Raw genomic sequence first — 27,038 nt, forward strand, 5'->3', positions numbered from 1 at the left:
TTGACATGAATCACAAGTATGGGGATAGGATAAATTCCATGAGGGATGTTGATACTCTTCATATCACGTTATAACATGTGACATATTCTTAAATCTATGATTTGAAAAGATGTATACTAATATTTGTAATTTTTTTATTATTTGAATGCTAGTATAATAATGAATATTAATTTATAATCAAATTTTACTAAACATTACAATAAAACTCTTTTTTTTTTTCAATTTTACATTTATTTTTAACAAAAAAATATTTCAAAACATTCAAGTGTTTGGTATGGAATGAGGATAGATATTTTTTTTAAATTTCTATTTTTTATAAAATGAAATGAATTTGATGATTTCATTTATAATGTTGAGATAAATTTAGGAATCTAAGGTTGGAATCATTATTTGTTTCCATTCTCATGTTTGTTTAATAATAGGAATATGAATTAAAAAAAATAAATTGATAATAATATTCTTATATATAATTTAATATATATATATATATATATATATATATATATATATATATATATATATATATATATATATATATATATATATATATATTTTTTTTTTTTTTTAAATGAATAAATTTTGAGAGTTTTTTCGTTACTAAATTAAATAATATCCCTCAAAATATTAGGGACCATAATGATCGGTTCCACTCAGAGAAATTGTTGAGAAGCAATGACTTAGTTTCAAAGAAAGATAGAGAAAATAGAGACATCGAGATTTCATGAATGAAATTTAAGGATAAAGTAATAATTTTATACTATTTTATATTTACCTTATGGATGAATTAGAATACTATCTATTTATGATGATGCGATTTAATTTATATTATAATCATTTTTTATTTTATTTATATCTTTATAAAATTGGATAGTAATCTATGTTGAGTTTAAGGTATGGAAACAAATGACTAGCCTAAAAGACACAAACAAATAATAGAGAATAAGAAAAAAACTTATCGGTTGAGGTGTGACAAATACTATCCTTTAAATAAATCCACTGTCCTTGAAGACGAACTTGGTGCACTAGGGTACCGATAGTCTACTTATAGGATTTAATAGCCAGATCTCATCTTAGGTGCACTCTGTAAGTGAGATGTGTACCGCTTGAATTTTAAAAAAATTAATCCAAATAAATATATGAAATACTCCTTGAAAAAGAATAAAATAAAATAAATTAAAAATAATTTCAAAAAATAAAAATAGAAATTATTTACACTCAATCTAAATATGAATAGAGGGAGATAAGGAATGAGATTCCATTCCCACTTCCCATTCCCTATTGCTAAACGTCTCCTAACTCCTAAGAGAATAAGCAAATGAACAATGTCGGAATATAAGGGCTAGGAGGCCTCTAAGCCGCCGGATACATAGGACATAAAAAGACTGTGTGAGTGTGTAACGTCAATCTTGCGGCATCTTTCTCAACTCGGAAGAAAATGGAAGGAACAAAAGCGGCGGAGGAAGAGGAGGAGCAGGTAGTGAATCCATGGGAAGTGTCGGCTAAAGACGGAGGGAAGATCGACTACGACAAGCTGATCGACAAGTTTGGATGCCAGAGGCTGGACCAAACCCTAATTGACCGTGTTCAACGCCTCACTTCTCGCCCTCCTCACGTCTTTCTCCGCCGCGGTGTCTTCTTCGCTCACCGGTATGATTGCTTTGTATATCATTCTTTCTCAGTGTTTTTGTTTTTGGTTTCTATGTGTTTTGTGTGAATGATTTGATTTATGAATGAATTGTAGGGATTTGAATGAAGTTTTGGATGCCTATGAGAGAGGAGACAAGTTTTACTTGTACACAGGCAGAGGACCTTCTTCTGAGGCTTTGCATTTGGGGCATTTGGTTCCTTTCATGTTCACCAAGTATGTGTTTTCAATTCTAATATAGCCTCAAGCTATTGCATTTCTGTGGAACGTGGATGGATAATTCTGAATCGTGTAAAATGTTTAGAATAGTTTACGAGATTGTTTATTTGAGTGTTTAATGTTTATTTAGACATTGTAGGAAGGTTTTTTTTTTAATAACTTGAGGAACCTATCAACTCTATTAGTGGAATTATCTTCATATATTTTATAAAATATAAACTATAAGTTTAGCCTATCTGTTTTTCCGGTCTCAAGTTTTAGTTCCAGTTTTGAAATTTATGAGTTTCTATCTTCCAATTTGAAAAGTCATAAAGCCAATGTGGAATCCATTGATGGACGAAATTCTCCATAATGGGTACCACTTAGTAGAAGACCACTTTTCTGGGGTTCTACATGACTTAGATTTTAGGGGGCAAAAGGCTGTTTTGGCACCTTTACCATATGAACTTTTTTGTAATTTTAAAATGCAAAAGATATTATTTTACTTTGTTTTGACGAGAAACAATCATATCATTGACAATGGTAGAAATACAACGGAAGAATGAACTGTTCTCACTCCAGATTAAATAGAAAAAATCGAAGTGGGAGATAAAAGGGAAAAAAAATTGAGTCTTTGGTAGAATCTGTTGATGGACCCTAAGAGATTCTAGGACCATCTCTTGCTTGAAAAACCTGTGGGAGTATGATGGTTGAGTCTTGTTCCACCCAAAAGATTATTGCCCAAATATGTTTTACCAATCAAATCTTCTGTTAGAGTTGAAATCTTAGATTCACCTGCTAATATTGAATGAGCTGCTTTGAATAATACTCTAACCACATCCTTATGATGACCCTTCAAAATGTGACCAATCTCCATTTGCCCTAGGTCCCTTAGCAAACAACTATAAAATTTAAATTTTGCGCAACCAAAACAAAGGAGGGATGGAAGACAGGGGGTTGTTGTTCCCATACCAACTTAACCTTATACCCTTCCCCATTAACTTTGCACACCTCTCTGCAATATGACATGATCAAGCTCATGCCATTGCCCAAAAAGGGGCTTTAATGCTAATTGATGGGAACAACAAGGAAAGAACCTTATGAAGATTTATTAAAGAAAAAGGAAAAATATTTAGTAAAAATAGTTTTATTAATATTTGTATTTCATAGTTTTAACTGGACTTTTGTTTATATTTTATCAGAACTAGATTTAGTACTTTATTTTTTAGTCAAATTTCCATTTGTTTTAGTTTCTAATTTGATTAGGAAAATGAGTCATATTCTTATTAGGAAATAGAATCTTAGTTTTATTAGGAAAAAGAGTTCCATGAGATTATATAAACCTATGTAATCTTTCAATCCTAATATATAGAATTTATTGATAATTTAGTAGCTATATAGTTCATTGAGTATGATTGCCTTCCTTAAGTGTGATTGCTTAGGAAACTCTAATTACAGTCGTGTATGACTTTTGGGGTGACCATAAGGACATTTCTTTTCTTGTCTTTTTTATTTTTGTTTTTTTAATTTTCATCTCTCATTTCTCTATATAACAAAGAAATCTTCTATAGTGTTGGAATTTTGAAGATTTTGCATCATATCCCTTGGATAGAAGTGAGGAAACAATTACTTGCTACAAGGATTTTTCACCTAAAATTCTTCCCAAGATGTTTTGAGGCTAGAATAATCATCTACCATATATTTAGGAGGAACCTAAGTGAAAGTTCAAATCTTGATTCTTGAAACTACTACCTAGAGGGAAGTGGGGATGAGTAGGTAGTTTTGTTTTTAAGCCCCAAAATTTAATTTTTTCACACTTATAAATTTTTTGAGAGCATTAGGGATGTGTAGAGAATAATGACAATATTGCTTTAAGGGGGCGTTTCTCAATTCAACAATATAAGATGTATTTATAGTCTTAAAAACCCTAGCAGGCCAGACCAATATCATGAAAAATAGGAATGAGAAAATTAACATAAAATATGAAAAGTGGTTACTAGTGCTTTAGCACTCATAGGGACTGCTTGAGCACTCTAGGATTGTATGGGACGCTTGAGTACTCCTCACCAAATTGTCCAATAAAAACTGAAATACACCTTATAATGTTATTATTTACTCAAATAAACTCAGCCATAGTTCTGTGAATGACCTTGAGTATGAATTGACGATGATCTCGAGTCTTCAGCACCAGTGTAAATAGTAGGAAATATATAGAGTTGGATCCAAGAATGTTTAGAACAAAATTGTCAACCGAAACTAGTTGGTCTAGCTCACTAATGCTAAGAATTACTGACCAACTAGAATAACATGTGCCATAATCCTATAGTGACAGGACAACGAAGAAAGGTTAATTTTTGTCAGCACCTTTTCTATTATAAGCAAATAAACTTGAAAAACAAAAAAACAAACAAAATGGTGAGAACCCTAGTACACAAGGAGCATACATGGAAACCATAGAACGTAAAAAGGGAACGACCAGGACACAACGACAACAGCCATTGTAAACCAATTCCATCTTATCAATGAAATAAGTACCTTATAGTTGAAGAAATCCTCAAGAGCATTTCTTTATTCTGTTGGAAACCTCACAACATCAGAGTCCTGAAGATGCACCAAGGGTTTTCCCATAATTCCTTGGGGGCTCCCAACTCCTCCCAAATAAATGCTCAGAAACTCCCAAGACTAGACACACAAAGCCATTCTTAAGATTCCTGAAGCAACAAGAGACATAATCCAGCTTCCACCCACCAATACCCCCTTATCCCACAAAGCAATTCTCAAGATCCCTCCAGCAACAAGGGTTCATGTCTATGTGCTCCCAGTCCAAAAAATGTTGTGACTTGTGGTACCCATTTTGGTTTCCTGTGAATGTAGCACCTCAGCTCAATGCTCCTTTAACAAGAATTTCATTACCTTTCGTTTGCCCTCATTAAGGCATTTAATATTCCAAAAGCTTTCATAAGGGAACTGATCACTCATCAGATCCTTATCCTCAAGTTGGATACTTCCCCTCTACCTTTGCTGCTGCTCCCCTTGTAGTTTATTGAGGAGAGTTTCTTTAACTGGTATCTCAAAAATACCCTCTTTTTCTTAGAAGAACTTGGACTTGGCTACCCTCACAGGCCCCACCTATCCCCGATGGAAGAAAAGAGTCTCATAACTTCCTTTTGGAAACTTCATAAGTTACGCCAAGGAAATTGCTGATGTCACCGACATTGCTAAGCATCCAATTAGAAGAAGAAACCTAACTTTGCTGAACTCACCTCAGCCAAGACAAAGTCTTATACGCTAGGTTCTGGAGCCACTAGCAGCTCAACCACAGGTGTGAGCTGCGAAACAGTATAAGCCATATGTATGCTTATGCCCTTCCCTTTAAAGCCTTATGACGAAACTAGTGGAGGAAAATGGAAGTTTATTTGCTCTTTAGGTAATATGCAATTGCTTTACTTCTTCATGAACCATATATGCTTACTTCTGTCCAGTATAGGAAGTTTGAAAGTGAACTGAGTCATTCAAAATGTCATCTCTTTATCTTGGTGTACATTGGTATCCATATAGATAAGTTTATTGTCTTCTTCCTTTTGGTCTCAAATAAGATTTTATTCCTTTTTTGCTTATAATGGTGCATAACACTGCTTGCAGGTACTTGCAAGATGCCTTTAAGGTTCCTCTTGTTATACAACTTACTGATGATGAGAAGTGCATGTGGAAAAATCTCTCTGTGGAGGAAAGCCAAAGACTTGCTCGTGAGAATGCTAAAGACATTATAGCATGTGGTTTTGACATTTCTAGAACCTTCATTTTCTCAGATTTTGATTATGTTGGAGGGTTAGTAATATGCATATCAAGTTTAGCTAACAATTTAGAGTACAAGCATTCTAGTGACATTTAAATTTCATTGAAATCACAATAATTACAGTATTGCTTCTTGTTAAACCATTTTTTAATTTGCCTTTAGATTTTCCATTCATGTCAAATTATGCTTTGAAGACCATTTTTTAGACAATCTTTTAGATGTTGGGATTGTATTCTTATTCTTTGGGGATCCTGACTGATGCTAAAACTTCAATACACGACCTTAATTTCAAAATTTCAGTGGCTTAGAAGCCTCTGCTTATGAGGGATTATTGAGATTTTGTTTTGATGTTATACCTCAAGTTACACACCTTTTATTTCATTTTTTTTTGGATCAGTAAATGAGAATAATATTGAAAAGTGCCAAAAAAGGATGCACCAAAGTACACATGATGTATACAACGGTTGCCAAAAAGCGCCAAAAAAAAAGGAAGAGAAAACAAAAAACTACTCCCTCCCTCAAAACGACCCAATCAATCAATGAAATCAACTATGAACATCAGTCTTTCACCCATAAACAGTTTGATCCAAGTTAACAAGTTACACTAAAACAAGAATTTCAACTTTTGGATATAGAGTTCCACATTTTCAAAAGATCTTCTGTCTCTCTTTCCAAATTGTCTAGAAAAGACATAAAGGTGCCACCCTCCAAGCTTTTTTCTGCTTTCTTCCAACAAAAGAACCATGCCAACCTAATAGAGTCTCTTTAATAGTGGACTGCATCACCCGGTAAACTTTGAAAAGAGAGAACAATAGCTCTCACAACACCCTTGCCTTGCCATAATGCAAAAGGATGTGATCAAATGACTTCTCATGTGCATGACATAGGAAACATTGATTGGCCAAAGACCACCCCTTCCTTTGAATCTGGTCAAGAGTCAAAGCTTTCCTCCAAGTCGCCTCCCACGCAAAAAAACTCTCCTTAGGTTGAACCCATGCATTCCACACAATACTAGCTAGGAACTACACTACACTTCTTGTCTCTAGGCTAGCATAAAGTGATTTAATAGAGAAGGTCCCACTCTTCGTTTCCACCCAACACACCTTATCCTCTCTACCCTAAACACACCCAACACACCTTAGGTTACACACCTTTTATTTCATGGGAGTCTTCCCTTTGCCAGAGCTAGGACTTTTGTGTGGTTAGAACTTAGAAGTGTATAAATAAATTAGGTCTTCAACTACTTGGTTGTTCAGGACAATTTCATAACAAATTTGAGGCTTATGCAGGACTTGAGAGTCAAATTTACGTGTTTTAAAAAGCTGAAGGTTATTTTGAACTCAAGAAAGAAAACCAGAGTTCGTTAACAAGTTGAAGTTTAGGTGACCTTTGTTGTGCCTATGCATTGGACAGTCAACCACTGTGTGCCATTCTCCACCATGTCTTAGACAATTTAATTTGTTAGGCATAATTGATAGGCTTTCTGAATTTACTGCATAATTTGCTTTTTCATCATCATTATGCTTATAGAATAAAGCCTTATGGGATAATGGGACTTTGTTAGATATTGAAATGAAGTTACTGCATAGCAATGCATATCATTGTAAGGTATAACATGTTCTTGCCTTGCAGAAACTGCATTTAGTTTTTTGTTTGATCTTAAGGAAAAGAGAGAAAAAAGAAACGAGAAGGACAAGAAAGAAAAAGAGAGCTTTTTGATGTTTGGCTTCTCTAACCTTGCACTCTTAGGGGCTGGAGAAGCCATTCTCGGAGGAGGAGGTTTTTGGGGCACTGTCAGGTTGTTACGGCGAGAAAGCGCCAGGCCTTGATGGTTTTTCAATGGCTTTTTGGCAGTTTTCGTGGGAATTTGTTAAGAGGAGGTAATGAACTTTTTCAAGCAATTCCATGAGACTGGGAGCTTTGTAAGAAGTTTGAATGTAACTTTTCTAGTGCTAATTCCTAAGAAAGGGGGGGCAGAGGATTTGAAGGATTTTAGGCTAATTAGCTTGGTGGGAGGGTTGTATAAGTGGTTAGCTAAGGTGTTGGCTAATAGAATGAAGGGTGTTTTAGCTAAGGTGATCTCAAGGTTCCAAAATGCTTTTGTGGAGGGGTGGGAGATCATGGATGCAGTGCTGGTTGCTAATGAAGCAATTGACTCCATTGTGAAAAGCAATAGAGGGGCGATTATCTGCAAATTAGACATTGAGAAAGCCTATGATCATGTGGACTGGGCGTTTCTTTTAGCGGTGTTGGAGAAGATGGGGTTTGGGGAAAGATGGTGCAGGTGGATAAAGTGGTACTTATTCACTGTTAGGTATTCAGTTATGGTGAATGGAAGCCCTACGGGTTTTTTCCAAAGCTCAAGGGGGTTAAGGCAAGGAGACCCCTTGTCGCCTTACTTATTTGTAGTTGTGATGGAGGCCTTTAGTTGTTTGCTAAAGAGAGCAGTGGTTGGGGGTTTTTTGTCGCCTTGTTTGATTCGCGGAAGAAGAGGCGAAGGGGTCCAGGTATCGCATTTGTTGTTTGCTGATGATACGTTGATATTTTGTGAAGCAAAGGAGGATCAGTTGTTGTAATTGAGCTGGTTGTTAATGTGGTTTGAGGCAATTTCAGGGTTAAGAGCAAATCTGGAGAAAAGTGAGCTGATTCCGATTGGTAGAGTTGAGAATGTGGATGAGTTGGCTGATGAGTTTGGTTATAAGGTGGGAAAATTGCCTTTCACTTACCTAGGAATGCCGTTGGGTGCTCCGTTTAAATGTGTTGCAGCGTGGGATGGAATAGAAGAAAGATTCAGAAAGAAATTGGCTATGTGGAAACGTCAGTACATTTCAAAAGGGGGGATGATTACTTTAGTGTGAAGTACCTTGTCCAATTTGCTGATTTATTTTATGTCTATTTTCCAGATGCCTAGGGTGGTTAGAATCAGATTGGAGAAGATCCAAAGGGACTTTTTGTGGGGTGGTGGGGCTCTTGAGCAAAAACCGCACTTAGTAAGGTGGCCAATTGTGTGTTTAGACAAAAGAAGCGGAGGGTTGGGGGTTAAGAGTCTTGGGATAGGGCTCTCCTTGGCAAATGGGTTTGGCGCTTTGCAAATGAAAGAAAGGCACTTTGGAACCAAGTGATTTGAGGGAATACAGGGAGGAAAGAGGAGAGTGGAGATCTTGTGAGACTAGGGAGGCCTATGGAGTTGGGTTGTGGAAGGCAATAAGTAAAATGGGACATCTAGTAACCCCTTCTTTTGGCTTTGTGGTGGGTGATGGTAAGAAGGTGAGGTTTTGGAAAGACAAGTGGTGTGAAACCATCCCTTTGTGCAAGGCTTTTCCTTCTTTATATGCTTTAGCTTCGAACAAAGAGGCTTGGGTAAATGAAGTGTGGATAGCCGAGGGGGAAAGGGGGGGAAGTTGGAACCCTTGTTTCAATAGACTTTCAACGATTGGGAGTTGGAAGAAGTGGAAAGGCTGTTTTGTTGCTTGGAAGGGAAAAAGGTTAGGGTGGATGAGGAGGATAGGGTGAAGTGGATGGAATGAAAGGACGGGGTTTTCTCGGTAAAATCTTTGTATAGGACTATGCAGCTGGGGTCTCTTGCTTCTTTCCCTTTGAAGATTATTTGGAACTCTTGTGTGCAGCCCAAACTAAGCTTTTTTGCGTGGGAGGCTTCTTGGGGGAGAGTTCTAACCTTGGATCGTCTGCAAAAGAGAGGTTGGGTTATGACAAATAGATGTTTTTTATGTCATATGTGTGAGGAGTCAATTGATCAACTTCTCATTCATTGTGGAAAAACAAGGGAAGTGTGGATGTTGTTCCTTTCTTTTTTTGGAGTTTCTTGGGTTTTCCTTTTTCAGTCAAGGAAACCCTTTTAGGATGGAGGGACTCTTTTGTGGGAGAGAAGAGGAAGGTGGTGTGGCAATTGGGACCGTTGTCTGTTTTGGGTTATATGGAACGTTAGAAATTCAATTGCTTTCGAGGATTGCGGGCTGTCCATTCAAAAGCTGAAAGTATCTTTTGTGTATTTATTGTGGTCGGAAACCAAATTGTGGATAAAAGATGGTCCTTCGACCTTAATAGATTTTATAGAGTGGGTGTGTTGCGTTAAGGGAGAGGATTTTTTTTGTTTTTTCCCTTGTTGTATGGGCCCTTTTGTAAGGGGGTAAGTTCCTTTATACTGTAATTCGGTGGGTCGCTATTTTAATGCCTCTTTGCAATACAATTATATACTTATCGATAAAAAAAAAAAAAACCTTGCACTCTTACCTATACTTATTGATAGGTGATACTGGTAGAGAATCTATATTGAGGCATGGTGTGATTAAAGAAGCACTTTATAGTAACTTCAAGCAGAAGTTTTGAGTATAGCCTACAGAACTTTCATATTGGCTTCTTAAATTGGATTTAAAATAAAAAGAAGGAATTATGAAAAGCTTATGGTTAAATATTAACTTAAAACATTTTTTGAATCATTAAAAAAAGAAGCATACTTTTTTGATGTTCCAGATCCTTGTCAAGGTAGCTGTGCGAATTGAGAGAATCAGGAGGGATTTACCTCGTCTGGTTTTGGGGAGGGTTATTTGATAGGTTGGATGCAGTTTAGAACCTTGAACTCGGTTGACCACAAACATTGATGTTCAAGGCTGTTTCCCACTCCTAGCAGGAAAAGTCTAGTGCATATTTGCATTTACTAATGAACTACCATATGGTTCTAATGTCAAAATTTTCTGTGCAGTGCCTTCTACAAGAACATGGTGAGGGTTGGAAAGTGTGTCACATACAATAAGGTGATTGTTGTAACAAGGGGAAGAGATGACAATTCCCCCCTTTATTAAGAGTATGTTTTATGTGTATATTTTCGTTCAGCCTGTGGTTTCAAGGTTGACTGTTGATGTGCAGGTCGTTGGTATTTTTGGTTTCACAGGGGAAGATCATATTGGGAAAGTGAGTTTCCCGCCTGTGCAGGTATGGTTATTTGCTGCACTTTTTACTAATTAGATGAATTTTAAGTGGTTGCATGGGTTCTCTGTTGTTGGACTATGTATTTTGTTCCCATCTCTTTGTTGTTTGCTTTAGTAAATGGTAAGAACAGCTAATTGGGTTGCATTAGTTACTTTGTAATGAATTATTATTATTTTCAATTTTTTTTATCACATTTCCTTGCTGTGAACTACGTTAGCCTTTACAAGGCAGAATTTTCATGTTGCTCATTATTGTTGAATAGCAATATATGGAACATTTTACGGTTTTTAATGGCTACAATGCACAAAAATATCGAAGAAAACATTACAAAATAGCAATTTGTCAAGCTGAAGTAGTGCTGCATGAAGCTATGTATGCATAGAAGTGGAACTGCTGTGTTTGGTCCATCAATTATTGGGAAGTCTTTAAAAGTGCCTTAATGTGCTTAGTTTTGTGTGAGTGCAGGCAGTTCCATCCTTTCCGAGTTCATTTCCACACCTCTTCTCTGGAAAAGATGATCTTCGTTGCTTGATTCCGTGTGCTATTGATCAGGTTGAGTCTTCTCTCTTCTGAAGTTCTTTTTTTCATTTTAGTTTTACTTGTCACTCATATTATTGCTTATGAAAGGAATGTTTAAGTGCTTCATATGTAAAACACCTAAATGCACTCCCTTTTTTCTTTTTTAATCTTTGCATTGTTTCATTATCCCATTCTTTTTACTTGAAAAAAAGAAAGTAGTTCTTTTGTCTTTATATTGATATGTTCTTTCTCTGTTAGTTGTTATATACTATGGCTGATTAAGGAATGGGGGAGGGTTTGTGGGATGTTCTAGGTTCAAGTCCCAATGGGGACAAAAATTTACCTATAAAAAAAAAATAAAAAAAATACAACGGCTGATTCAAAGGTCTTGCTCCCTTTCTGGTTTTGGAAACTGAAAACAGATTTAATAGAGAGAAAACTGCTGTGTCTATAAGTGAACCTCTCATGTTAGGTCTTAGCTACAAAATTTACTGCCAGGAGACCGCTTCACTATAGAGGGGCAATTTCATGTCTGGGAGATGCATATGTATAAAGGCTTGTTCTAATTGCTTTCTAATGTCACCGAAAATGTGGCTTGAACTTCTCCTTTGTCCTAGATTTGGAGAGTAGATACTAAGTTCATCAAACGATGGGAGCTTGACAATGGCGGGCAGCAAAAAAGCTGGACATGTATGAAGTTTCCTATATAGTAGGAATTCCAATTTTGTTGCTTCTTTAAACCATACCTGAATCAGAAGTACCAAACCTTGTTCCAAATATTTGGATAAATTTACAAACTTTTCTCATATTGATTTTAACCATTGCCAAACTGGGGAGGCCGGTGGTGGCAGAACAACATACCAAATGCATACACACACGAGGGGGCATGGACTCACATTTTCATCCTCAAATATATATTGGTATGTTTCTGGTATTCAAGTAGGTTGATTTCTCAAAATTTGTCAGAACCTACTCATGTAGCAGACAGGCCCAACCAAGCTAGCCATATCCCAACCATTTTGTGTCAGCTACATGAAAAATTATTCATCCTTATCTATGTTTCTTACCTTGGTTTTGTTTTCTCATTAACAAATTTCTTGTTTTGAAATATTGTCATCATTTATCCAACTTTACATTCATTTTTGCATCTGATGTCAATGTAATAATTATTTTATGGTATTGCCTTTGTTTCCTTAATTTGTACAGGATCCTTATTTCAGAATGACACGGGATGTTGCTCCTCGGTTAGGATATCACAAGCCCGCATTGATTGAATCATTATTCTTCCCTGCCCTTCAGGTGTTATTACAATTTGGCCTCATATTCTAATAACTCACAAGTTAGTCTAATATTTTCATTCAATTATGTTTTGTCACCACTTTGTGTGCATGCACTCATATTACCTGACTTTAGTGGTCTATTAAAGACTTGTTAGCCTTTATGCTTTTGTAATCTAGCCTTTATGTTTCATCTCTAGAGTTTGAAAACAGATTTTTGCACTTTAGCAGTACTTGAAAAGACATAAAAATGATATGTTTAGGTTCTGTTAGTTCTAAATGTGGCATCTAAAGGGTCTTCTTTGATGCTTGGTAGTTTCTACATATGGCTGCATCATTAATTTTCTTTTTGTGTAAATCATGGCTCTTGTTTTTCCTTGAATTTGTATATCTGCAGGGGGAGACAGGAAAAATGTCTGCTAGTGATCCCAATTCTGCAATATACGTGACTGATTCTGGGAAGGACATTAAGAACAAGGTTTGTTTCTAAAATTCCTCATAGGCCTTTTTATAACTCTTTTAAGTATTTCTAATATCAAAGCTCCTACTCTATGAGATCTTGAAATGCTCCTTGTTCTCGTGAAATTTTTTTTTGATAGATAAGAAGATAAATATATTAAAAAGGGCCGCCAAAAGAGCGACTCATGGAAGATAAATATTGCCTTTATGTTTCCTGTCAACCTAGACATGGAAAAAATTCGTAAAATGTGCAAAATCTTCTGTAACAATGAAGATTATGCAATCTTGCCTTCTCTTTGACGACTTCAATGTCTTTGTGATGCTTGATTATATCAACGTTTCTTGTCTTTCCTATACACATTCTATGGAAATGACCACATGGCTGTCTCATTAAATTTCATCTCAATATCTTAGGATTTTTGGGCAAAATTTCTAGATATCCTTTCTTTTTCTGACCAGCTCTAACTTTAGAGCGATATTTTGTTCATGTCTCCCTTCTTATGGATGGCTAGGAAAATTAATGGAAATATCATCTTCTACTAACCATTTCCAGTTGTGCAATTACCTTTGCTTTTTCAGGTAGACAGTTTTTCTTGCTTTTGATCAGATTTATTTAGTTCTTGTGCTTTTGATCAGATTTATGTATTTTTCTTTATTGCAATGAAATGTTTTTTTCTGATCAGAAAAATAAACTTGAAGGGAGGTCAATGTAATTTTAGAAATCTTGTGGGGAACAAGTTTAATTTAATTTTGATTGGGTCCATGTATCAAATCTGGATGATACTCTCATTTGTTGCTGAATGCTTGAAGCTTATTTCTTGTACTTCTTTCTCTCTGCATCTTGGTCACTACCTAGTTTATGTAATTGTTTATAGATATTGAGTTTCTTTCTTTTTCTTTTTTTTGATGGACAAAAGCTTGTATTAAGAAGTGCCAAAAAAAGGGGGTGCACCCAACGTATACAGGTAGTATACACAAAAAAACAACCCAACCCAAGTACCAGAAAAGAAAGAAGAAACTTAGAAAAGCGCAAGACTAGCCACAACAAAGAGACTCCAGAAAATTCAGATGAGAGGGGATCTCCAAATCCAGCAACTGTTTGGACCACTCCACTAGGGATCTGAAAAAGAGAACCCTCAGCCTTTGGTCCCATAATTCTTCGTCTTTGAAAATCCTTCGGTTGCGCTCTCCCCAAATACACCAAAATAAGCACATTGGAGCCAGCCGCCAAACTGCTCTTTTCTTCGTCCCTAGTCCCTTGAATTTCCATTATAGGAGAAGATTTCTCACTGAAAACGGGAACACCTAAACCAAACCAAAATTTGTTAACAACAATGTCCAAAGTTGTCTTGTCCTATCACAATGAATCAAAATATGATCCGACTCTTCACTATCTTTACAAAGACTACATCTATTAACTAAGGGTCATCCCCTCTTCATCAACATATCTATAGTTAATATCTTCCCCCACATTGCTTCCCAAGCAAAAAAGCGAGTTTTGAGAGGATTGCCTGATCCCCAAACCTCTTTAGCTGGAAATGAAAGATTGTTCTCATCCCTTAGAGAAATATAATAAGGTTTGACATTAAACTTTCCTTTCCCATAATTTTTCCAAATTAAAGTCTCCCCTTCTTGCACTTTTGAAGAAAGGATGTGTTCCAAAAACCGAGACACCTCCTCTAGCTCCCAATCTTGGGAGGGTCTTCTAAAAGAAACCTCCCAACATCCACCTCCACTCTTTCCCCTTCCCCATAAATCTGCCACTGTTGCATTCTTGTGGGAAGAAAGCCTAAAAAGAGTTGGGTAAACATCCTTCAACTTAATCTCCCCTACCCTACTATCCCACCAAAATCTTGTGCGTCTACCGTTTCCAATGCGGATGTTTGTTCTAAGAGTGAACATTTCCCAACCTTATCTAATATCTTTCCAAAGACTTATCCCGTAAGAATCCCTCACCTCTCTAGTGGTCCAACCCCCCTCCACCTCCCCAAATTTTCCAAGAATGACTTTTCTCTAAAGACTTGTCCTCTCAAGGGAGAATCTCCATAACCATTTGCCTAACAAGGCTTGATTAAGACCCTCCAAGTGCCTTAGTCCCAATCCTCAATGCTTCTTATCTTTACAAACCTCTGTCCAATTTACCAAGTGAAACTTCCTTCTCTTTTCTGTATCCCCCCCCACAAAAAGTTCCTTTGAATTCTATCTAATCTGGTTCTCACTTTCTTAGGGATTACAAAGAGCGACATAAAATAGATAGGGAGGCTTGAGAGAGTACTTTTAATAAGGATGAGTCTTCCTCCTTTGGATAGATACTGTTTTTTCCATGCAGCAAATTTCCTCTTGAATTTCTCCTTTATTACATCCCAAACGCCAATTGATCTATGTGGGGCTCCAAGGGGTAAACCTAGATAAGAGGTAGGAAATCTCCTTACTTTGCATCCAAATAGGACAGCAGCTCTATTCACATACTCCATGCCCCCTACTGGAATGATTTAATTTTTTTTTGCAGATTTATCTTGAGTCCTGAAACCAACTCGAAACAAGTGACAATCCACTTCCAATAATTCAGTTGATTCCATCATCCTCACAAAAGAGGAGAGCTTGTATTGCTTAGGCATTGGTAGTCAATGAAGGTGGGGAAGTGTTTGAAAGATTGGTTAAGGTGGGTAGGTGGACACAGTGAGCTTGAATGCATGAGAGCCTGTATTGCTTAGGCATGGGTAGTTAATGAAGGTGGGGAAGTGTTTGAAAGATTGGTTAAGGTGGGTAGGTGGACACAGTGAGCTTGAATGCATAAGAGCCTGTATTGCTTAGGCATGGAAAATTATCAAATTTGCCCTGCCAAGTTGCATGGAGTAACAAATTCAGATTCATATTTATTGGTTCTAGAAAGAGGTTTTGCTTATATCTGGCCCAAATAATAGGCAAGTGAACTGGGTTGGGCTCATGGACCTTCTAACTTGGATTCCATGGATCTTTAATTAATTAATTAACCAATAATCTCCTTTGCAAGTGGAGTTGGCATTTTGCGAATGAGTGCACGACCTTTTGGAATGAGGTTATCTGTGGAAAGTATGGGGAAGTAAGGGGGGGTGGGCAACTCAAGAGGTAACAGGGAGGTATGGGGTTTGGTTGTGGAAAGCTATAAGGAAGGATTGGGATTTTGTGAGATCTAGGTGTTCCTTTTTGGTGGGTAATGGGTGGAGGGTGCTTTTTTGGAAGGATAGGGGGTGTGGGGATAATTTGTTGTGTGTGTTGTTTCCTTCTTTTTTTGCTTGTTCTTTCTAAGGATGCATGGGTGGAGGATGTTTGAAATTTTTTCGTTGAAAGGGGGAGAAAGGGTTGGAATACTTGTTTCCCTAGATCTTTTAATAATTGAGGGGTGGATTGTGTGGAGAGGTTTTTGGCATGTTTGCAGGGTTAGAGAGTGTGTAGGGATGTGGAAGATACATTGCTTTTTGATAGGAAACGACAAAGAGATATATTGATAGAAATAAGAAGCACAAGAGAAGGATGAGGAATCTTCCTACAAAATAAAAACTAAACAACAAGAATACAAAAACAAGAAACTACAATGTAAAAACAAACAAACTCTCTAGGCTAGACCAGCCCGTTGGAGCTACTAGATACATTGCTTTGGTCAATGACAAAGAGTGGCAAGTTTACATTTAAGTCCTTTTATAATGTTTTGTAACCAGACATTGGTGGGTTTTTTCCAATGAGCGACATTTGGCTTGGTTGGGTCCAACCTAGAGTTAGCTTTTTTGCGTGGGGGACGGTGTGGGGTAAAGTTTTAACTTTGGATCAAGTTTAGAGATGAGGATGGTCTTTATCAAATAGGTGTTACTTGTGCCTTGAGCATGAAAAATCCATAGATCATTGGCTTATCCATTGTGAAAGGACAAGGGTTTTATGGGAGGCACTTTTTGGGGTGTCTTGGGTGCTATCTTTGTCGGTTAGAGATTCTCTATTGGGATGACATGGTTCTTTTGTGGTCAAAAAGCATAAGAAGGTTTGGTGAACAAGTCCTTTGTGTTTGTTTTGGGGTTTGGAAGGCCAGGAACATCATTACGTTCGATGATGAGGTTTTTTTTTGTCCAAAACCTAGAAGGGATTTTGTTTCCTTTTTGTGGTCCGAGTCTAAGTTGTTGTCCACTAACTTTAGTAAGTTTTTTTGAATGGTTGGGTTTGTTGAGATTTTCCTTTGTTTTATCTTGTTTGAGCCTTGGTGGTGAAGGGATGTTTGTTTCTTGTATAACTTGGGTCACTTTTTTGGTGGCTCTTTTTATTTTAATTTAAGTCTTTATTTATTAAAAAGAAAAATTAATTAACCAATAATTACTTTTAACTGTTGAATGATATTGTTTAATTAACTTTTACAATTTAAAAGACAAAACTATTGTAATGGGTTTGTTGGGTTGACATGATGACTCAAGTCTAGGTTTGTGCTTTCCAACTCAATTGTACTTAGGTTGGGTTTGGTGGGTTGACATGATCCTAAATGGCTTGGGTCTAGATTTATGCTTTCCTCCTCAATTGTATTTAGGTTGGGTTTGGTGGGTTGACATGATCCTATGTGGCTAGGGTCTAGATTTGTGCTTTCTCCCTCAATTGTATTTAGGTTGGGTTTGGTTGGTTCCTCAGCCTAACCCAATGCGACATGACCTGATTTGGGTTAGACATACATTGATAAATTTGCACTTTTTTTTGTGGTCTTGTTGATTTGTTCTCTTTTCTATAACAGTTATTTGTGTTAATCTCTACAGATAAACAAGTATGCATTTTCTGGTGGACAAGATTCCATAGAGAACCACAGAAAATATGGAGCAAATCTTGAGGTACAAATTTTTTATTTTTTTTATTTGCCAATGTTTTTAGTGAAGAATGTCAAATCCTCCTATAAGGTCATGCTAACTGTACAATTTACATTGGTACTAGAAGAATTCTTCTCAAGAGTTATCCGGGAAGATATTTCTTTCTTGTACAATTTTTTGTTTTCTTATATTTTGCCAAATTGGGGGATTCTTGCTTACATTACAACTGTTGCAGTTGGTAATTGATTTTCTGTTGTTTTCTAAGTACAAATTACTGAAAAAATTGCTTTACTGTTTTTATGTGCATCTGGAATTGTGGATGCCAGTTTTATTATGTTTACATATTTTGATTTAATGGAAGGCCAAACAATTATATATCCTGAAGGTAATTTGATGATGGCATGTACTTTGTTTCTTTGGACATTGTTCAGGTAGACATACCAATTAAATATCTTGGTTTTTTCCTAGAGGATGATGCTGAGCTTGAGTACATAAGGACGGTGAGTGACTGACGTTTCTTCCAGTGAAAATATATACTATTCTGTAAAATTTTCACAGCATATTACAAAATGTTGGTAAAGAAAGTGAATAATGGCTCATTAGTTGTTTTCTTAAGAATACTCGAGTTATCCTCTTTCAGGAATATGGTGCGGGACGTATGCTAACAGGTGAGGTGAAGAAACGCCTTATCGAAGTTTTGACTGAATTGGTGGAAAGACATCGGAGGGCTCGGGCTGCGGTGACTGATGAGGTAAGCTTCATGCCTTATTTTATTTTTTGATGGATAAAGGAATCAAATAATATAAAGAGTAATGCTAAAAAAGCACCCTAAAGTATACAAGGAGTATACAATGAGCGCTTAAAAGTGTCAACAGAAAACAAAGAGGGACAACAAAAAACAACATCCCTTGACAAGATCCCATCCAATCAACAAATCTACATTAGAAGAAGGGCTAAGAACTATAAACAATTTGGACCATGCTCAAAGATTATAAAGAAAAGAAAGTTTAATTCCTTGTATAGAATGCTCTTTGTTATCAAGCGCCTTATTGTTCCTTTCCTTCCAAACATCCTCCACCCAAGCCTCCTTTAGGTAAAAGCAAATAAAGAGGGGAAAGATGCTTAGTTGTTTGTCTCCGCACCACTTGTCCTTCCAAAATTTCACCCTTCTCCCATTACCCAGTAAAAAAGCAACTCTGCTACTCAAAATGTTCCAATACTTCCTAATGGCTTTTCATAATCCTACCCCATACCCATCTCACTTCATGGGATTGACACCCTCTTTCTTCGCCACATTTTTTGTTGATATCTTTATGCCAAAAGGCCTCCCTTTCCTCCACAAAACAGCAACTCCATTTGGCATAGCAAGACTCTATCGAGGGACAAAAGATTCCTAACCCTCAAACCAGCCTTTCTTTTGTCTAAGAAGACAATAGCCCACCTTACTAAATGTGTTTTCCACTCCAGCCCCCCTCCTTCCTAGAGAAAATCCCTTTGGATTTGCTCTAGCCTCAACTTCATAGTCCCCAGGATGCAAAATAGGGACATAAAGTAGATAGGGATGCTAGAAAGGGTGCAATGTATTAGGGTAAGTCTCCCACCTTTGGAAATGTACTGTCTTTTCCATAATGTTAGTCTTTTATGAAGCCTCTTTTCCACACCATCCCAAACTGTGGCAAACTAAAAAGGGGCACCTAATGGAAGGCCCAAATAGGAAGCAGGGAGGGCACTGACCTTGCAACCAAACTCTCGAGCCAGCTCTTCTACATTCTCCACACTCCCCACTGGAATTAGGTTGATGTTTCTGCAGTGTAATATCTTTAGGTTATTTCAAATGGTGGCTTCTAGTTACATGTTCTATAACTCAATTGTAATAGGATGGTTGAATTATGATGGGGTTGAACAAGACACAACACACTACTTCATAACAGTCTGGAAGAACTGTATATATAATCAAATTATATCAGAATTTCCAGAGTTCTCAAATTACATGATATGAATTTCCAATTATGGCTTTAGAAGCAAGTGAATTAATTTACCTCAAAGTACAGAAAATCTATAAATGTATTCTTTCTCTAATATAATCCAAGTTATTGCTGTATCACAAAAGCATGTACTGTTTTCTGTAAACTTAAGTAACTCCATAGGAATTCTGTGCACTAGGAGATAGTATAGGAGACTGTTAAATCTTAACATTTTCCAGTAATAATTTCTCAGCTCCTGGATGGGCAGATGGAGCTAATCTTGGAATAATTAGCATCTTAAATCGTAAAAATCTTATGATCTAATCTTATCCCTTCTGAAGTTTGTGACTGTTGGACATAAATATCTTACCAGTATGGTTAAATACTTGAATGTTGTATGCCATTTCTACCGATTGGTTTCTTCATTTTTATATTAAATTCTGGAGATTAAAATTCCCATTTTAGGGGTTTTTAGTCTTATTCAGGAGAAAAATGATTTATTGAGGTTGCTTTAAAATTTTCATTTTTAGCATTTTTCCAATCATTTCCTTAAGTTTCCATGTTTGTGCTTAATTTGTTGTACTTTTGCTTTTATAATATATTTTCAAATGTTAGTCATTGATTTTTTTGTAATGTTCAAAAATGTATATTTCTTGAAGTTCATTTTCTAGTACAGAGAATTGTTTTGATGGATTCAATTACAAGGTTGTTCTTTATTAAAGGTACCTAATATGATGTCTAAAGGCTTGTTTGGCTCTAGTCTCTTGGAACAATTTTCTGTTTCTAAATGCAAAAATTTAGGAACCTCTAAGATGTATGTTTGATCAGTTGATTTTAGAAAACCATATTCAGCGAACAAACTGGTATTTCTAGACAGTAGTAAATTGATGTTCTCTCTAAAGTTTCTTACAATTGTTTTCATAATTTTTGAAAGTGAAAAGAATAGCCAATGCTTTAAATGGTTGTTAACATTTACAACAAGGGTATAGAAGTCCAAAACCCTTCATTATTTTGTTTCTATTTGGTGGGGGTGCAAGTGGTGGGTGGGGTAGGAAGGTTGGGGCAGGGGAGAGGAGTGAATGCATGTTGGATTTTCTGATTGCTTATTTATACAAACCTTAGGATCCCTATATATGAGGTTGGAAACATCTCACAGTTAGTGGGGGTCCTCTGTAAGGAACATGTACCAGAACTGATAATAGTTACTCCAATTTTTATTAATTTCAATTTTCTCAACCAGACAAATTTTAACTGTGTTGTTTTTATAAATTTGATCTTTGGTTTACCTTATGCTTGTGGCTGAATTTTCATACTGTTCTATGTTTTTGTTTCTCTAACCTATTCGTAGAAACTATTTTCAAATAATCAAATCAAAACATTCCCTAAAAATATCCTGGGCTCTAAGCACAGTCAATGGCTATTTTTCTTGCATAATTTAAAGTATGAGCTGTGCTATATTGGAGCAGATTGTGTTATCTTCCTATGATTGGAACAGGTTTTGCTTGATTCCATGATTTCCCTATTTTATATAGTTCTTGTTAATCTAATTATAAAAACTGGAGACAAGATTATCCCTAATCTTCTTTGCCACTGTTTCCTTTCTTTCAGATGGTGGATGCTTTCATGGCAGTGAGACCACTTCCCAATATGTTCAACTAGAAATAGTGATTTGAACAACTTTCGATTTGTGGGGATGATTGATTCATAAAGAATATTTGATGTCGGTCTATTTATAATTTTAAGATTATCTCAGTTATATACTTATATCTTTTTATTCCCCACGGTTTTATTCACTTTAAACCCAAAGCAATCTGGAAAGTGTAAAATCTTTGTCTGCAATTTTGGATCAAGTACTAATTTATAGCAGCATTTTGGATCATATTCAAGATCCGAACTTCATGGACTTAGTTTTGCAGAAACCAATGTGTGAGAAGTTGAAATAGTAAAGTTGAGATAACCAATGTGTCATTCCTTTGGAGTGACAGTATTCGAATCTTCGAAATCAATGCACATTCATTTTTTCTCTTTTTATAATTGTGTTTTTCTTTATGACTGACACAAAGATAGATCACCATTGCACCTACCTTTTTGTTCAGAAAGGTCAGGCTCTTTACAATCTTTTAATCTCCTTTACTTTCAATACTATATTGGTCATTCTTCTGGTTTCTTGCTTCAGTTCGTATACAGAGATAGCCCTCGTGTATGCTTTCCTGGACCTTGTTTCTAAATACCATGCCTTTGTTAGTCAAGTGAGTCCAAGCTTTGTGCCACTTCTAGTACTTTTTTCCTTTGTAGTTGTATGCCAGCAATAATAGATATCCTTCCATGAGTTTTATTGTTTTCTCAGCCGTGCCATTTATTCACGCTGGAGATATCAGCCTTCCCTGTCTCCATGCAGTTCTCTGCTAGGTGGTTTCATTACTGCCTCGGTCAATGTTGGACAGACAAGGCCAAGGTGCCTTGGTAATCTCAGCCAGGTCAAGCTTCCACCTCTTACCATTCCCAACTGCATATTTGAGTTCCTATAACAAGTACATTCAGACGACACTCACCAGTGAACTTGTAGCATTTTTTATTCTTTTGAAGCCAGTCATAAATCTTATGTTGTTTCGTTCCCCCTCTGTTTGCGTTGTAACTAGTCTGTCGTGGAGGATTCTGTACAATTGCTAGTGAAGCTTCTTACATATTAATTAATAATATTTTAGTCCAACTTTCACTAAAATGTTACAGGTACTTCAAGAAAACCTTAAACAAATCTTTGTAGCAAAGGCCAAATTTATGCAGATCTTGTAATGATGCCCATTTTCTGTCTATCTTGCATTGAAGTTATGTTAAGAATGTTGAAGATACTAAATACAAATCATACAAACATATATATGATACACATCCTGTTCATCAACAAAACAACAATTACACTTAACATCAAGAATTTTAAGGTAGGCAAGAAACCTACCAGCTTATAACACACTAGTTAGCTCCCGTGCAGATATGGTTTCTCCATTACCACCCACCAACTCCCCTTTTATGCTGGGACTAACTTTACAGGGAAGAGCAGTATCAGTAAATACCAGATGGATGAAGAAAAGATTCCAGGACCGACCTTATATTTCAAAGCGAAATTGCAAGGTTACTATATGAAGAATCAAGGAGAAATGATGGGTCATATACTAAGCACAACACAAGGAAGCCCTTTGCTTCACTAGTAAATGCTTGAGTTTCTTTATCAGCTGAGGGTTTGAGCACATGTAATCCTGGAAGGACTCCCTCAAATTCTGCAGCAACCTATTGTGATCCTCGTGGGGACTTGAGTTCAGCAGTTTTGTAAACAGATTCTTCCATAGCTGAACATTCCAATATCTGAAAGACCATTGTACAGTCAGAATAGTGGAACTATGTCATTAGAAGAAATCCTTAAAGACATGTTAAGCCCTGGAATTCTGATTGTCCTATATACTGAAGATCTAGAGATGTGAGGGAAAAAAAGGGCCTGACCCCTATCAAAAATCAAGGAAATAAAAGAAATCCTGTGAGAATGCAGATGGAATACCGCTTAAAAGGTGATTTAGGTTGATAAATATAGCCACCATCAAAAGATGGTTTCTTCTCAATTGCCATATATGAATTGTGCAGCATCATGTGGACAATAACACAAAGGCCATAAGTGTCTACCTGGTGACCAGCAACAAAGAAGGGCTAATGTATGGTTAGTTTGCTATAAGTAGTATTTTCTTTTATATGCTTCATAATTTAATCAGGTACAGGCCTGAAATTTCCATGGCTTGTGCTCTTGCATTTCCACACACCGAAAACCAGATGTCCGACAGTCTCCTTTAAACTCTGTATTGTTAGGAAAGAGACTTAGGTCTATCCCCCTACCCCAGTCAACAAGACAAAGTCCCTGCATTATAAAAATCCAAGCAATTATAAATGATATTGACATGAGGTTGATAATCTCTTATGCAACTGGAGGAACCTGATCACGCCAAGGGCCACATCGCTCGTGAAACTCTTCTTCTGTAAGATCATGCCTGCAGAGAAGTAAGCAATGTCACTACATGACAACCTCCTATGGCTGTATGTTTATGCCTATAAATCTTCAAATTCACATAATTATATGCAAATAAACAGTAACTATTTGTATGGCAAGATTGTCATTATTTCATGTCAGTAACTTTAGATGAACAAAATGCTTTGATCATATGTCTAAATCTTGACTGATTTCATGAGTAAACAACTTGTTTGATCACAGGATATTTGTCACAATCGAGTGTATATGGACTTCAACCTTTTAAGCACTTCAAACTGAAAAAATAAAAGAGGCTGGATATCACCCTGCATCTCTAAGTTGTTATTAGTAACTTAGAATCCAACACAAAACCACGAGAACAACATTATTTATGAGCAATAAAGAATAACAACAGCAAAAACTAGTTATAAGATGACAATTTGGCATTGTGCATGGCTATCCTACAAGAGGAATCCAAATATATATTACCAAAAGGACTGATCATCCATATCTAGAAGTTTTGTACTACTGTTTCATGAAAGCTTAACTATGCGGCTTATTGTTGAATAAAAGATTATAAGGCTTGAAATCACCCAGGTTACTTTCCACAAAAGAAAGAATATGATTACCTGCTATAACGAATAAGCAGATTATCAGGCTTGAAATCACCATGAATAATGCCAACACTATGGATAGTTTCCAGCATGTAGAGCATCTCTATAGTGTAATAAATACATAACACTTCTTCCATGGACCCACCAATAACTACATAAGAGTTTATGGCATCCTGCATGGGTGCACATATGAACAAATGTATAACAACAGATGTAATGGATTGAACCTAACGCAAACACATTATTAACCTACCTGAAGTGTACCATGAGCTAGATATTCACTAACTAGTATGCTACAGTCAGAATAGAGATGTAATCTGTGAGCAAAGCCAAAGCTTGACCTCTAGCAAAATGAAGTGTAAAGAATGAGTAGCATTTCTTTTAAACAAGCAAGCACTGGAATAGGAAAAAACAGGAAAATGTCATACTTCCTTGTCTGGGATACGTTTATCAAGTTGGCGATACATGTAGAACTCCCATGGGAAAGCAGGCTTTTGTATCTGCCAAAGATTCTCAAATTTATGAGACATTCAAATTAGAACTAGTTTTGTTTGGATCTACATCAAGGAAAGTGGAAGATAAGACAGATTACTTTCAATGCAACAACTTCATCAGGATTATAGTTGACATATGCTTTGAATACTTGAGCAAATCCACCTTTACCAGCACATCCCTTGATCTGGTACTTATATCCACCTTCAATTATCAAAACAGGTGACAGTTATAATTATTGAAAACAGATTTCCTTACATTTCATGCCCCCAACCCTGAACTCTAGGAATGGGAGTTGATAGAAACAAACAAGTTACACACATGAATCCCATTAGAACTTGTGCCCCCACAGGAAAATCGGATTCTTGGAATATAAATTATAGTAACAAATGCACAGATGCACATGAAAGCAACACAAACTTAACAAGATTAGAATTGAAGGTATAGAAGGTAGAGAAAATTTGAGGATTTAGATATTGGTGCAGGAACTAAGTTTGGCTATGTAGGGCAAAACCCATATTTCTAGGGTACCCAAGATGAAAGAGCAGAATTTTCACTTACATGTACCGATTCCAGGCCATTTGCTAATTTTTGGCAACTTTTACCTGTTGCATGCATAAAAGTAATTGAGCATATTAAAGACAATCACCTATCTCAATGATCTTATTCCTTGATGAATTCTGCAAAGAAGATAGAGCCACTTTTTTTGAATAAGCTTTAGTACTTGGATGGTATCCCTGAAAGAAGTGTTAATCAATCTTGTAAAGGACTAACAACCAATTGGGGATTTCAACCTGAAATTAAATGTAACTAAATTGCCTCACATCATATTTCAAGATTTGAGGCTTCTTCTTCTGCAATAGATCTTTAATTGTGGAGATTGACCATGGATTAGTAAAACTTGTTCCAAGCTCAGCAGATTCACCATCATCAATCTACAAAAAGCAAAACACAAAGGAAACAATAATTTCTTTACCCCAATATAAACATCAATGGAGCATACTTCCACTAACCATTAGAAAGATAATTAGAAATAAATGATCTAATTTTGGTGTTTGAAAAGGAAAAGAAAAACAAGTGCACTTAGCAGGCTCTAACCCACAAAATTGTGTCAGCATAGTTCTTAAAACCAAATATATGAAAAATTGACGATAGAAATAGCATATTTATCCAGTACTCAGAGGCTGAAGGTGTACAAGTTCAAGCATCTACACAAATGAGATTGACTATAGCACAATACAAAACCATTGTAAATCAACTTGTACCCTAATTATCCTTTAACATACCGGCTCGAGTGAGCAAGCATTCACAATCTCCTTCATTCTATCCATGAATAAGGCTTGTGCCTTTTTCAGCTTATCAAGGGGCTCTGCCTTCCTAATACCCATTAACAAATCACAAGTAAAATACCCAGAAATAGCTATATATGCATACATATATAAATGCAGAGAGAGAGAAGGGATGAAAAACCTCGAAACCCCCATTTGGTAAACCATAAACGCATCGAGCAACTTCCCTTTTGCTTCAAGAAACAAGGCATATGATTCATAAAGCAAAGACTGACCAACGCAAATCTTATTCTCTTCCATTTCTCTGAAAATGCTTGCAAAATCTTCCCTCGCATCCAACTGTACTAAATGGGTATTGTTTTATAACCGTTTTTCTGAAGTAATTTTCCAGTTTTCCATTCCAAAAAGCAAACAAAAACACTCACATAGAGGAACCAAATCTTGAGAAATCTGGGATCATTCCGGTACTGGGGGTTGCCCTTGAAGGTCGTGATGCAATTGGAGAGAAGGTGCTCGAGATCTTTGCCATTTTTGTGACCTGAATTGAAGCCATCAAGGGCTTTTTTGATTGACCTGGATTTGATCAACACAATGTGAGAAAATTCATGAGAGAGAAAGCACAGAGAGAGAGAGAGAGTACCAGAGCCATGGCAATAGAGGGTCGTTTCCAGAAGCGTCGTTTGTGGATTCTGGTAAAGCCACAACCATGTCGCCTGTGAGATTGAGACGAAGAAGAAGAAGAAGATTTGAATAGGCCTTGGGGAGCCAGCAGATGGGCGCGCTTGTTTACAATTTGAACTGCTTTGGTCTGGGCCGGTTCGGTCCGGGCCGAGCCTATGAAAAAAAGCCCAAGACCAGGTGAGGCTTTCATGTTGGAAACTTAGATGGGCTGGCCTAATCTCAGCCCAAACGCAAACTTAATAGTAAGGTTAGTTTGCCTCATTTGGGTAAGGCACTACCTATCATTCCGAGACTTAAATAAGGCATTGTTTGGCAACCGGGATGTCTCCTTATCATT

The 27,038-nt window shown here is 36.5% G+C and overlaps 2 protein-coding genes across 2 annotated transcripts; one reads left to right on the forward strand and one right to left on the reverse strand.

Annotated features, from left to right (window-relative positions):
- The first annotated feature begins 1,282 nt into the window (after nucleotides 1-1,282).
- LOC117926636 (tryptophan--tRNA ligase, cytoplasmic) lies at nucleotides 1,283-21,522 on the forward strand. The gene is made up of 12 exons (XM_034845814.1): nucleotides 1,283-1,647; nucleotides 1,742-1,861; nucleotides 5,486-5,671; nucleotides 10,360-10,411; nucleotides 10,524-10,589; nucleotides 11,052-11,138; nucleotides 12,312-12,404; nucleotides 12,780-12,860; nucleotides 17,608-17,679; nucleotides 18,087-18,155; nucleotides 18,296-18,406; nucleotides 21,228-21,522. Exons 1-12 carry the CDS (start codon nucleotides 1,436-1,438, stop codon nucleotides 21,276-21,278), a joined length of 1,200 nt encoding a protein of 399 aa, XP_034701705.1. The 5' UTR covers nucleotides 1,283-1,435; the 3' UTR covers nucleotides 21,279-21,522.
- Nucleotides 21,523-22,394: 872 nt separating this feature from the next.
- On the reverse strand, nucleotides 22,395-26,771 carry LOC117926635 (mitotic checkpoint serine/threonine-protein kinase BUB1). Its single transcript, XM_034845813.1, has 14 exons — nucleotides 26,661-26,771; nucleotides 26,446-26,593; nucleotides 26,202-26,359; nucleotides 26,018-26,108; nucleotides 25,556-25,666; nucleotides 25,381-25,468; nucleotides 24,832-24,935; nucleotides 24,668-24,739; nucleotides 24,493-24,582; nucleotides 24,255-24,412; nucleotides 23,593-23,647; nucleotides 23,383-23,517; nucleotides 23,167-23,288; nucleotides 22,395-22,976 (listed from the first exon to the last, which is right to left on the reverse strand). Exons 1-14 carry the CDS (start codon nucleotides 26,726-26,728, stop codon nucleotides 22,787-22,789), a joined length of 1,590 nt encoding a protein of 529 aa, XP_034701704.1. The 5' UTR covers nucleotides 26,729-26,771; the 3' UTR covers nucleotides 22,395-22,786.
- Nucleotides 26,772-27,038: the final 267 nt, after the last annotated feature.

Source organism: Vitis riparia, chromosome 12, assembly GCF_004353265.1.
Source record: "Vitis riparia cultivar Riparia Gloire de Montpellier isolate 1030 chromosome 12, EGFV_Vit.rip_1.0, whole genome shotgun sequence".
Classification (NCBI taxonomy): Eukaryota; Viridiplantae; Streptophyta; class Magnoliopsida; order Vitales; family Vitaceae; genus Vitis; species Vitis riparia.

Bases quoted from the DNA above. Each gene is read 5' to 3' on its own strand.
- LOC117926635 (XM_034845813.1), bottom strand. From the start codon at position 26,728: ATGGTTGTGGCTTTACCAGAATCCACAAACGACGCTTCTGGAAACGAC. The intron at 25,469-25,555 runs GTGAGGCAATTT...CACTTCTTTCAG, and splicing joins CTCAAATCTTGAAATATGAT to GGATACCATCCAAGTACTAA. The intron at 24,583-24,667 runs GTATGACATTTT...TCATTTTGCTAG, and splicing joins AACGTATCCCAGACAAGGAA to AGGTCAAGCTTTGGCTTTGC.
- LOC117926636 (XM_034845814.1), top strand. From the start codon at position 1,436: ATGGAAGGAACAAAAGCGGCGGAGGAAGAGGAGGAGCAGGTAGTGAAT. The intron at 1,648-1,741 runs GTATGATTGCTT...AATGAATTGTAG, and splicing joins GGTGTCTTCTTCGCTCACCG to GGATTTGAATGAAGTTTTGG. The intron at 1,862-5,485 runs GTATGTGTTTTC...CACTGCTTGCAG, and splicing joins GTTCCTTTCATGTTCACCAA to GTACTTGCAAGATGCCTTTA.